A 13,533-nucleotide genomic window follows, 5' to 3' on the forward strand; every position below is an offset into this window, starting at 1 on the left:
TGCTAAGACTTTAAAAATATCTTCATGTCCCTGTTGGAACAGACCACATTATGATACTTCATCTCCAGATTCAGAGCTTAGCTAGTATGAAAAGTTCTGAGGTCTGAACTGGCCACCACCTGACCCGCCACAGATATCGGGAAGCATCACATTTATTTTGGGACATGGACAGATCTGGTAAAAGGAGCTTTAGGAAAAACCTTAACCTTAAGAATTCTATACCAAGAATTCTCACTCAGAAACAAAACCTGAAGACCTGTCTTCTGGGACCGAAGGGGCCATTACTCCATATATCTCAGCAGATTCAAGACATCTAAGTGTTCAAGTTCTATACTGCTTATATTAGTTGGTACTTGGAGTTTTTGAACTCTGGTCGACCAGATGTACTCCCTGCAGGTTTCCATTATCCTCACTTGTCTGGGATCATTTAAATTAGTTTCTTCTTAAAATAAACCACTCTATAAAAGTTCTGAAATTATTAAAAGATGACTTTATAGAGGAAAATTTTGGAAGCACTCTTAGAGATCAAGAAGTTTCTTCTATAACATCCCTGACAAAAAGCCCGTCAGCTTCTGTTGATAAGACTCTTCATCTCATGAGTTGGCCCACTTTAGGACTAGACAGGTCTTATTGCAGGAAAGATCCTCCTTACTTGTGGCCAAAGGGTGTTTTCTTCCCATTTCTATCCTTGCTTTAGAAAAATTAAGCAGAGTAAATCTATACCATCCTTGTAACGATTTTCCAATATGTGTTCCCCTAGAGTTCTAGCCTCCAATCTCAGCTTCTTCAGCCATTCCTCAAATAGCAGGTTCCCTGATCACTCTCCGTCTGTTCACCTTGGAATCCACTGAGTTATATAAACTTATCTCATATGATTAACTGTTCAATTTTCTTACCTCAGACAAGCTTAGCTGTGGAGGTCTGAGAAGGAGTAGGAAATGTGAACATTTTGTTATTACAATTTACCTCACCAACACAGAACAGTAATATTTTAAAATCTTTTCCAACTTCATAATGAATAACAGTATTATTATGTTAAGTTGTATTCTTTAAGTATTAGTGAGGTTGAAATTTTTGCATCTATTAGTATTTTATTGCTTTTGTGAATTTTCTACATCCCCTTTGTGTATTTTTCTATTGGGCTGTTATCCACTTTATTAATGATTTGTAAGTTTTTTCTAATATAAGGCAATTTCCCCTTTGCTACCTATCATATGTGTTGAAATATTTTCCTCAGCATTTTATTTGCTATTTTTCCAACTATTTCAGTTTTAGGGTGTTATCTTGACATACAGAAGTGTTCCCTTTTTATACAGTTAAATCTATTGCTTTGTGGTTCCTTCTTTCCATTTATATGGTTATCTACTTATATTCCTGAAATCAGATAAATATATATCTTTATTTTCTTCTAGTTTCTTTTTTGTTTCATTTGTTATATTCATTACTTTAATGCGTTTGGAATTTGCTTTGATGCTCTGTAAGAGCTAAGGAACATCAATAGTGCTTTTTAAGCTGAGAGTGTGTGAGGAAACCTGTTAACCTCTGCAGGGCTTCAGGTGCCAGTTTTAAAATGTCAGAAAAAAAGATGATGGAGACCTCTTTTTCCTGGAGGTAAAGGCCCTGCTGTTGCACATGTAACCACATCACCTGCAGGCCTTTTGAAAGGCCACTCAGAGCCCCTCAGAGGGACAGAGGAGCCGCAGAGGCTGGGAGCAAGGAGAGGCAAGAGAGATGCCTGGGATTGGGGAGATTTACGAAATGGTTGAAGGTGAACAGGAAGGTGGTACTTCTAACCAGCAAAGTTCAAGTTAGTGTTCCAGTTCAGAAAGTCTGAAATAGATGCTGTGAAAGTATAAATATAAATATATATGACTATATGTATTTATAAGAATTCTTATTCTTAAGGCTCAGAGTCAGTCTGTAGAAAAAATAAGGAGAAGTAAAAGTGTAGAGAAATAAGCCTTCCAATTTTTACTCAGTGTACGCTTACGCAACAAGACTTAGAGGAGTTTGGATTCTTTTCACCCTTGTGCTCATTTGAGGGTTTTTGGTGGCTCCTAAAGAGATAGTAGCTATAAGCAATGCATACAGCATTATCTAAGTAACTAATTATATACATATCTGGAAAATATAGTGAGCGTACTGAATGATATATTTAACCCCCTTAGTGCCTTCTGCCTGAAGAGAGCTTGAACTGCTCTTTGTCTGTGGGGAGCTCTCTGTGACACAGCCCAAGACCTGAGAGGAAGCCAAATGACTTTAGCGACCTTGCTTTTCAAGAAAAGCACACTTTTCCTTCTCAGTGCTAAAGAAATACAGAGTTTTTTATCTGTGCAGATGCCCCATTGGATTTGGTTCTGAATTCCTGCTGTGAAGTGCCACGCACACACTTCCCTGGTACATATTGAGGAGCTCATCCATCTCACCAGAGTACTCACTACAGGGAAAACATTAACTGCAGCAGTTCTGCAGAAATAGAAGTGCTCACTCTACACTATTCAACAAAAAATTTGCCTTTGAAAAGTTCACATTTTTTTTTAGTTTAAAAAATGTGTCCTCTTACATGGTACTCCAAAAGAGTAAGAAAAGACCTGTTTATTCAAAAGAAATTTAGAACGTAATGGTTAGAAAACTATTTGATCCCCGACCCCTGCCCCAGCTACCAACATACTCCCACTCTTTCGTCATCAGCTCCGTGCTGATCAACCATGGCTGCACTTTGAATTACCTGGGGGCCTTTAAAAGCCCCAGTGCCCAAGCCGCACCCCAGACCAATTAAATCAGTCTCTGGACTGGGACCCAGAAACCAGTATTTTTTAAAGCTCCCCAGGTGATTCAAATATGTGGCCAGAGTTGAGAACTATTGTCCCTCTAGAAAATGCTGGAACAAGATTCCAGCTGATTTGCATCTCTGATTTCACCCAGATTCTATTCTTCATTCAGGCACTAAGCCATTTTGCCAAAGGTGCGAACATGCCAGGAGCCCCTGGGAGTTCTCTACGACTAAGTGGAAAGATGTGTACGGTTCCCAAAGGTTTTACTGTTTGTTTTGTTTTAACTCCCAGATTAGTAATGTACAGATCTCTGTGCAGATTAGAGGATTACAAAATGCTTTTATATTTTACAGTGACTTGACATCTTAAACCAAGATGTTTAGGGATCCAGCATTTTCACTGTTACTTTCTGAGAGATTTCATTTGCTCTCAGCTCTAGAATACATTTTCTTCCAGATCGCTCCCAGCAGCTGGAATCTCTCTGCATAGCTGTCCATCAATACTGTGGTGTCCCCACCCCAGCTCCACTCACTCGGGGACCCTCGTTGCAAGCAGAGATTTCCGTTCTGTTCCAGGTGACCCAGATGAAATCCTGGTAAATGAGCACTTTAGAGTAAAGCTAACACGTTTCTGGGCAGTTGATTCTAAACCGAGGGGCAGGGAGGCAGAATACATAGGCAGTTCTGGTGGGCAGAGAAGAAATTATCCTTGTCTTCTCCTTTCTCCACATCCTCCAGAGGCTGTGGTTTAGGTGATGGACAAACATAAGCCTCAGGGAACTGAAAAGTCCTAATCCACCTCATCCCTATAGCAGGTCCAGGGCCTTGAATCAGTATTTCTTTGGCTGCCAAGCATCGGGAACCCACAACAGGATGTGGTTCATTCAGACAAGGGGTTGGAGCTCCAAGCTGTGGACCAGCTGCCAAACACCAGCAGTCGCTTGACAGCCTATCCTCCTCCCCACTCACCTTCTCTAGAACAACTCAGAGTCACCACACTCTTTGTACTCTGACATCTGTGGACCCTGGAGCAGAAACTGTGCCACCGGGACGTCTTATTTTTCCCTTTTGAGGGTATACCAGTGCACCTGACGCTATAGGAACACTGTCAAAATCTGATCAAACTGAGCTATTTATCCCTTTGGTTTAGCATATTTGAATAGGTTTCCAGGAAGCCGTGACCTTACAGTAATGGAACTCATTTTGGGCATGACTAATGGACTCTATTTCGTACCCTCACATACGGAAAACCTGTCTGTGCACACACACGCCTGCCCTTTTACCTGACTCTCTTGATCTCACCTGCAGACTGCCTGTAATAAAGAGAACGCTTCTGATCCTCTACTGCCCCTTCCAGCTCCACACAATTAGGACTGGGGAAACCTGGTCCCTCCCCACACAGGATACTTTAAGACAAGACCGACCACAGAGGGTAAATATAGGAGGATGCATGCATAAGGAAGGGAGAGTTGAATTCTAACCTGGGAATCTGGGAAATCCTCAGGGCTGAGGACCATTGAGCAGGAGCTGTAAGGATGAGCCATACATCTAGGAAATGCTGGAGGGAAGGCTAGTCCAGGCAATGGAATGAGCTTACTAAAGGTTTAGAAGTACGAAAGTTCAAGGGCCATTTTGTTTGGGGCCATAGCATATCGTCTCACATGACTGGAATAGAGGATGCTTTATGAGGTGAGGGGAGAGGCCATAAAAATATATTAGTGCCAGAATGCAGAAGGCCTTGAAACCCAGGCCATGAAGTTTGATTTTCTTTCTCTCTCTCCCCTTGTGTAATGTGTTAATTATAGTGCCTCTGACCACACATTTGCATATTTCTGTGTTTTCTGTCATAGTGGGTAAGGATTACATCTGTTATAATTGAATGTGTACAACACAAAGAACAGTAGGACTATGAATAATACCCCTTTCATAACATTTGAGAATGTCGGCGATCATGGCACCAAGTCTTTACAATGGGAGGGAACAGGGTTAACCACATGGTAAAGTCTCCATGATTTTAATAGCTGGTTCCTATTGTGGTTTGAGTGTGATATGCCTATGACATGGAGCTTTGAGATGGTCACAGAATCAAATTGTCTTCCCAGAGTGCCCCCAGATGACTGCCTCCTCTGTTGGAAGTTAACATCAGTGTAAATCCAGGTTCCTTAGCTGGGCTCTCACCTTGTTTGCCAAGTGTGCTGTTATTTTAAACCACTAGAAGCAGATGGTGGGATCCCATGATGGCATAAACCATTATTACACAGACTTGGACAGAACACAGATCAAATCGTGACCCCCAGACCTAACTGCAAACAGGAAAAGCTTACATCCCTAACAACTTGCCTAAAAATCCCCAGCCCTGCTTGCATAAAGGAGTCCTAGTTCGGTGATACAGAAGCTAGATTGAAACTCCTCATTATTTCAATATGCTCTCAAAGAACAGGACATAGGGCAAGTGATCTTATCGGCCTCAAATTGTCTAAGTGGCCAGGAACTTCATATATAATGCGGGCTTTTCAAGGGGTAAGGGGAAAAGGAAGCGTTCACCTCCATTTTTCACTTTGTCTCCTCTCTTTAACAACAACAGAGTAAGGGACTGGAGTGTCCAACCAACCACATGAGAACCCTTGGAGAGGCTGACTGAGTGGAACCCGACAAGCATTAACGTGAACTGCTATCACGCGCAAGAAGGCACTGAACCACGTGCCACTGAAAATTTAGAAATGAGAACAATTAGCCTAGCAGGAGAACAATCCCCTAACACGTAGGAGAAAGCTTCAGGACACGCTTGGGAGGAAGTAATCCTCCCAGTGACCCCTCAGGAGTAGGAGCTCCCCTGAGAGGGTCGTGAGCATCCTACAGCTTTTGCTTCAGCTGGGCAAGTGGGGACTAGCCTGCTGCGGCCACCTCCGAGCGGCCCTCCTCAGCGGGTAGCATCACTCACGGCCATTTCAAAGGAACCTCCTCTCTAAGCTACTCCAGATGCACAGCTTCTCCCGGAGCAGGGAAATTGAGCGAGGTCCCTCCGTCCTCAAACCCGGCCGGCCTCCCTCCCGGCTCTAACCTGCCCCTGAGCCGAGAAGGGCAGGGCAGCAGCACACACCAGCTTCCTAACTCAGCGAGGGGGCCTCCACGGGCAGCTGGGCCTCGGGGGCCTGTAAAGCGCACACAGGTGCGGCTGGCGGGAGGGCGGGGCGCCGGGACCCAGGCAGGAGAGCCAGGCGCTGAGTCGCGCGTTGCCGCCAGCCCCGCACCTGCGCCCCCCTTCCCTGCACGCCAGCCGGGAAGCCGCATCCCCGGCAGGAATCGCAGCCCGGCCTCGGACGGTTCCTTAATATAAGCCACATTGCGGGGGCGCGGGGTGCCGAGTGCACCGCAACCAAGTTTTTGTCGGGACTGGAGTGATCCTGCGGTTTGTTGCTCCAGGAGGCCAAGGGCCGCGCACGTCTCCGGGCCTTGCCGGGACCGGAGAGCAGGCTGGAGGGGCAGAGGCAGGGGCTCCGCTTCGGGGGAGCCGGCGCGCGGGCTCTCAGCACCGTTGTGAAGAGCAAGGGGGACCTCTAGTGGCGCGCGGGGAAGCACGCTGGCACCAGAGTCGAAGCCAGGAGGTTGTGCGGGTTATTGAGCAGCAAAGGGAGCTGATGACCTCCCCGCCCCACACTCCTCAGATTATTATACCTTCTCCCTTCTCTCCTCCTTCCTCCCTCCCTTCTGCTCCCCACTCCTGCTTTCCCTCCCTCCCTCCCTCTCTCTCATTTAACAATCCAGAAACCCAGACCAGAGCCAACTGTGACGTTTCTAGGCCTGCAAACGTCATGCTCAGATGTGGACTCTTAACTCAAGTCTCTGTTCTCCCACCACAGTGTCTTTTCCTTCCAGACTGTAGTTCGTCTACCCATGTATTTATATCCCATCCTTCTTTTACTGAGCACCTGCTATATGTGGGTTAGTGGACAGGAGAGCACGAGATGAGCAGGGCGGACACATGGTCTTCCTGACTAGGGGAGGGACTGACAAGCAGTCAGCGATCCCAGTGCTGTGACGAGTGCAGAGACAGGAGAAGTACTGGGTGATAGGGAGTGCTTTGCGGGCACCTGACCTGAAGGACAGGTAGGAGTTAGCAGGGCAAAGGAGGCTGGAAGCAGGGATGGAATACGGAGAAGCTTCCAGGAAGAGTGACAACATGTACAAAAACCCTGAGAGTAGAGAGATTGTGACTGGAACACAGAACGCAAGGAGGTGGGAGGTGGTGGGGAGCTGCAATGGGCAGCAGCCACAGGGGCCTCTACGGGCTGCAGACGGAGGTAAATGGCCTCACTCATGGGGTCTTGTAAGGACTTTGGAGAATGTTCTAGGATCCGCAGGAAGCTACTGAGCATTTAGACAGGTGAATGTCATGATCAGATTTCTACCTGTGCAGGATCACTCTGAATTTGGCATTAAACTCTGCTTCAGGCTAGCTATTAGGCTGTGGGCAGCCAACCTGAAAAATGTGGGAGCCAGAAAGAATCTTAGGGTTCATCTAGTCTGTCATACAAATGGAGAAACCCAAGCTCACAGAAGGCAAATCACTTTCTCAAAGTGGCTGAGGTGGAACTAGTTATCTCTAAGTCCCATTCAAGGCCCTAAATATGCCAGCAGAAACCAGACACTAGCTCCCCAGGCTGCTCCCGATAATACGCAGGCTTCCCTTGCCTCTGCTCCCACAAAAGTCCAGCCAGAGTCAGGCCAGAGACCAGCAAAGTATCTTCAAGACTGGCAAAGGACATGCTCACTAGACTTGCTTCCCTGAGGCCTCAGAACAGCTGAAGGCTTCCTTCGGTATCCATGGCTAGCAAGAACCATAAAATAAGCCATGAAGACCAGAGATTGTAGACAGGTGGTGGGGGAAGGAGGGTGACCCAGCCAAGGGGATCCCACAGAGACCTGGGAAGCAGAGGGCTTGACTCCAAATTGAGACACTGAATCCCATTTCAAATAGCATGCAAAGAAACCACGTTTAGGAACAAAGCAATTCAGACTTTGAAAAAACAGATGGTGATAAAAACTCAGTTGTCCTAATATTTGGATAATTTAAAAGCCCTCAGCAACTAGGGAATTAAGAGAAATAGCTCAACATAGACTGGATCATTTAGCATTTGGTTTGAAATGTCACAGGCCAGGAAAGAGGTCCCAGAATGTGATGAAAATATGATAAGAAAGGTTTTCAAAGAAAGAAACATGATCCTAGTGAGTGCCATCTGGAATTGGGGAACAGCACGAGATAGTAGAAACAGGTATCAGGAGGCCTGAATCCAAGACAGAGCTTAGCCATCTATTAGCTATGTGACCTTGCCCAGGCCACCTAACCTCTCTGACCTCATCTCAATAGTGAAGTTACAAAAATAATAATAATAATACTTGCCTATGTACCTCACAGGGCTCTTTTAGCAGTCACAAGGGAGGCCAAATAGGACTATGGTGAAGGGCTGCAGGGCAAATCTCAGCTCTACCGCTTACCAGCTATGTGACTTAGGTGAATCTTAGACCCCTCTAAACTTTGATGTCTTCATCTGTAGGGATGCTAACACCTGCCTCAGTTGGTAGTTGTGAGGACTAAATGTGATAGAATAAATCACAGCATCCTGCCTTTTGCATAGACAGTGCTCAGTAATCAGTGATTTTTTTTATCATTAACATATGTTTGTAAACTTACAAGTTGTTCAGTGCATAAGAGTGGAAGATAATCGTAATATTTAGTGTGATATGACTTAACTGGGTAATAGGATAAATATTAAAATAAAAACGTAAGCAGGAAAATTAGAATGGGGGTGGTAAAGCACACTGTCCATCGTTACAGTGACGGAACTTTGTAAACAAGGTTGTATGAGGACTTAAGGTCTCACAAAATTAACTCAAGTTGGCTTAGCTAAGAGGTGGCCATATAGATCTTTTTTAAGGATGAAAAAACGCTATCAATGATCAATGGCCACGTGTCCAGTTGGGACAAGCTATCTAGTGAGTGACTGTGAGAGTCAGCAATAACTCAGGTCTTATCGAACATCTCCAGGGCCACTGAGAGCACCAGCAATGGGTACATTAATGAAATCCGTAAAGACGCTCAGCAAACCTCCAGGGAGCCTCTTCAGAGCTGGAGAAACTCAGTCCAGGAATACCAGAAATAATGTGAAAGAGCCTCAAAATCCATTCACTTGTTCCGAAAACATTCCATCCCAATTCTGTGCCACTTGGTTAGGCACCGAGTATTTAGGGGTGAAAGGCACTGTGCCTTTCCTCATCAAGCTCACAGCCCAGTGAGGGGCAGAGTGGGTAAGTCCCTACAATGCAGTGAGGTGGTTATAAGCTTTGGGTACACGAGAGTGCAGAGTTGGGGCTCCTAACCCAGGGGTCAAAGAAGGTTCCCCAGAGGGGGCAACACGAGAGCAGGCTCGGCAGGGCCCCGGGGCAGTTAGTCCCGCAGAGGAGGAGGAGGGAGCACCACACACAACAACCCAAAGCGGAACTACAAGTCATTTAATCTGGCCACGCTGGGCCAAAGGTACGCTCAGGTTCCCAGGTTCCTTTGTAATGGCAACAAACGTCATAGCCCTCCCACACTAGTACTTGTCCCTTTAAAAACCTCTTGCTTGAAAAAAGCACATGATGCCCCCTTCCTCCCAAAACAATCTATTAGGAATTTTATAGCAGTTTTAAATGAACTTGTGTCTTATTAATCCCAAGTGTCTACAGGCATTCACATTTGAAAAATATTTACTTTTTTTTTTTTTAATGAACTGGTATATTTTATTCCCACCAGGATCTACTGACATTTTCATTTGAGAAAGATCTACCTCATTTATGGGCAAAATTTAACTGTTTTTCATTGGGAACAACCTGTTCATGCGTATACTGATGATGTCCTTACAATGACTGCCTACTCAGCCCAAGCCCACCCCCAGAGGTCTGTGATCCACAGGCAGCACTGCAGTAAGGGGCACTGGCAGCATCTGAGACTGGGGAGGTGGCCGGAGCTTGGTTTCATCGTCCAGATTAAGGTGGAAGGGATGGCGTTGTTGGAGAGTTTGAAGCAGGGACAGCAGCAGATGGCCCTGTCAGCAATGTGGCCAGCACAGGAGAGGTAGGCAAGGCCAGGGGCAAGGAGATAGATCACAGGGAAAACTCTGAACTAAAATAATAGCAGTGAAGGGAGAGAAAGAAGCAGATCTGAAAAATATTTAAAGGTAGAATTGGTTGGATTTAGCGACTCCATACCTGGGACCTGAGGGAGAAGACCCAGATGACCACAGCTTTCTGGCTTAGGTAATCTTATAGAGGGTGGTACCAGCCCAAAGATAAGAAGGCAGAGAAAAGGACAGAGTTTGAGGAGAAGATCTTGACTTTGGACATGTGACTATAAAGTTCCTGTGGAACAGCCAAGTGGAGATATAAGTTAGAAGAAGGATTCAGCCTTGAGATACAGGTTTGGGAAGCATCGACATGCAGATAGTAATTAAAGTCCTGGGTGTTGGTAACAGCACCCAGCTGGAGTATGTAGTGTGGGAAGCAAAGAGGTCCCAGGACCAAGCACCAGCAACCCCAGCATCTGAGAGGCAGCTATAAGGGAACAGTCCCCCAAAAAGGAAACAACATGCAGAAATGAAGGAGGAAAATGGAGGGAAAGAGAGAGAGAGAGAGGGAAAGAGAGAGAGAGAGGGAAAGAGAGAGAGAGAACGCTACCACGGGAGCCAAGGGAAGAGAGGGCTTTAGGAAAGGAGTCATGAAACTCGTCAGTGCCACAGTACAAGGACCAAGAAGTTTACCTACCCAGAATGACAATGAAAAGAGTAACAAGAAAAAACACCATCTCCCACTTACATGGCTCACTATGCTTTCAAAGCACTTTCACATTTTTTATTTCATTTCATTCGTACTACATCCTACATAGCCTATATTCTCACAGATGCAAAACTGAGGGAAGTGAGGTAAAGAGACTTGCCAGAGCCGTCTAGGAAGTTAGTGGCCGGCTCCTGGAATTAGAGACGAGTCCACAGTCTTGATCATGCTCCCTGGTTCCAACCATACCTGAGTCAGCTTTTTAACCAACCAATAAGGAAATCAGAATGGAGCCTGTTGCAGAATAACTACTCGTTATTAGTATGGAAATGAAAAGGCTTGCTTCTCACACTTTGTTTTGACTTCCTAGAACCCAGAGATGGCAATACTCTGGGATCATCTGAATCTAAGGGGGTGTTGCCTAACTCCTCAGGGGGAGGGCTTGCACCTAACTCCATATATAGGAGGGGCCACGGAAGGTTTTCAAGTGACAGCAATTTGAGTATGCTTTGGAAAGATTAATTAGTATTATTGAACTAGTATTTGATGGTGCATATGTCTGGTTGTTGGATATTCACACAACCTAGAACCAAATAGTAAAATACACTGTGAAGACCTGTCCTGGCTTTTTTTGCACCTGAACCCCCTCTCCTCACCCTGCCCTCCACTCCAATGAGTACGCTGTATTCACCAGAGAGGGTCGCAAAAGGCTCTTGCATGTTTGGTGAGGTCAACATTGACCTTTAGATCTCAATTCTCACACCTCCACATCTTCCAGAGGCAGGCCTGGCTCTCCACCCAGGAACCCCCTGCTTGTTCATTCATTCCTCAGTCATACCAACAAGAGAGGGGGGCTGCCCCCTGGCCTGTCAGATCTGGACTGGGCCCAAACTGGTCCACGTCGGGCCGGGCCTGGAGCTGTCTCTCTGCCCAGCTCTCCCCTGGGAGCAATTTACATTGCACTTATCTCTGGGGGTTCATGGCTCTACTGAGCAAGGGGTCTGATGGTCTCTCTCTAAACCTATCATTCATCGCACAGAAGGAACACTAAACCAAGACCTCTTTATCAATTTCTAACAGTTTATTCCCTTCACAGCTCAGATGATACCACTACAATGTTATCACACTGGAGGCTGGGCAAGGCCCAGAAATAGCCATCACTGTAATGCTGATTTTCCAAAGTGACTTACAGCCTTATTTCCAGCTAGTGGCCTGGTTCTGGCCTTTTCTGTTGACCCATAAAACTGAGCTTCAGTGGGTACTTGGCTGTCCGAGTCACTCCCCTGTCAGAAACAGCTGGGAGACTGTCTGGATTCTGTACCACAGACCTAGGATGGGTGATGAGCTGTTCCCCTTTGCTCTCTAAGTCCTTCTCAGGGCTGAAAATGACTGATAACAGGAAGGATAAAAGCAAGCAACGCAGGTGAACTGAGATCACAAATGCCTGCTTTATCACCTACTTCTTTGTGTCTCTAAAATGTAAACATTCATTAAATATTAGATATGGAAACTCATGCTCAGATTAGAGAAAGGAAGGTTGTCACATAAGTCTCTGTCCTCCTCCAGAACTGCCCTAGACAAGTGACACAATGTCAGTTCTCTCATCTCTCAAATAAACTAATGAAAGATGCCAGTTAAATAGGAATTTCTGAAGTCACCTTAAGCCTATGCATCATTCCACACTTCAGGTAGAAGAAAATTCTTTAGGTAGAAGAGTCAAACTGAACTGCTGTTATGATTTAAAGACAAAAAAAAATAGACATGAGACACTTTTCAGCTTCTGCCTCAGAGACATTTAACTTGTCAAAATAAATGATATGTCTCTGGAACTAGACTACCTGTGTTCAAATCCTGGCTCCCAGGACTACAAGCTGTATAGCCTTGGGCAAGTCACCTAAGTACTCTAGGTAGAATGGGGCAAGGACAGTTTCTTCCTCAGAGCATTGCTGGGATGTTCGCGTGTGTTATCAAAGCACCCATCTGAGAGCCTGGGCAGAGTAAGTATCAGTCAGTGATAGCCAGCCGGGCACGGTCAGCAGACGGGGCCATCTGAGGCTGCCCAGGCTTTGCTGCGATGGCTTCCTTTCAAGGCAATAACGAGTCCCATGCTGTTTTTCCTCACTGTAGGTCAGTGCAGCTGAACGGCCAGCCCTTAGTGATGGTGGACGATGGGACCCTCCCAGAACTGAAGCCCCGCCCCCTGCGGGCCGGCCGGACATTGGTCATCCCTCCAGTCACCATGGGCTTTTATGTGGTCAAGAATGTCAACGCTTTGGCCTGCCGCTACCGATAAACCCCCCCACACTCACAAGTCGCCAGCAGGCCTGCTGGACTGCTTTCCACTCTTCTGCCCTAATGGTATCAGTATTTTTCAGGCATCTTCTGAGCAACAAACCAGTCTCTGCCGCCCCATCCTGCTGGAATCAACACTAACTTGCTCTCCAAAGAGACAAATACCCTAGCATGAGCTTAGCCTAGGTAGGTCACTTCTACCCCAAAGGAAAACGTAGACCTCTAAGCACGAAGGTATGTGTGTAGAGCTGTATGCAACCTTGTACATGCACCGTGAGAACAAGCTGACAGTGCACTTCCAGGACAAATGAAATAACTCCCCACAATCCTGGTCACATAGCAAAATAACTACAGACCTTAGCCTGTGGCTGCTGCCCTCGGCAGAAGATGAGGAAGGAAAAAAACCCGGTGGACATTTGAGAGCCCAGTCCCCCCTAACTGCTTTCCTTTGTTTGTTCCCTGCTGTTGCCCTGGGTTTCGTATCACCTCTCCTCCCATAGGGGAGCAAGTGGGTGAGTCAGTGCTGGCCTGCTGGGCGAGCTGTTAATGTAATTTCCTGGCTCATGTATGAATGTGTGCATCTGGGTTTCTGACAGTGGCATCAATCACTAGCTATTCCTCTGGGAAGCGGGTGCTTCAAAAGTAAAATTGCAATCATA

General features: G+C 46.1%; 1 protein-coding gene across 3 annotated transcripts in view; it reads left to right on the forward strand.

The window, feature by feature from the left end:
• The window catches only part of HPSE2 (heparanase 2 (inactive)), a 575,892-nt gene extending 562,359 nt beyond the window's left edge, over window positions 1-13,533 (forward strand). For all 3 annotated transcript variants that reach the window (XM_065894147.1, XM_065894148.1, XM_065894149.1), the window contains one exon: window positions 12,710-13,533. In XM_065894147.1, the coding sequence (XP_065750219.1) occupies window positions 12,710-12,875 (166 nt within the window). In that variant the 3' untranslated portion in view covers window positions 12,876-13,533. The remainder of the gene's footprint in view (window positions 1-12,709) is intronic.

This window comes from Phocoena phocoena, chromosome 16, assembly GCF_963924675.1.
Source record: "Phocoena phocoena chromosome 16, mPhoPho1.1, whole genome shotgun sequence".
NCBI classification, from domain to species: Eukaryota; Metazoa; Chordata; class Mammalia; order Artiodactyla; family Phocoenidae; genus Phocoena; species Phocoena phocoena.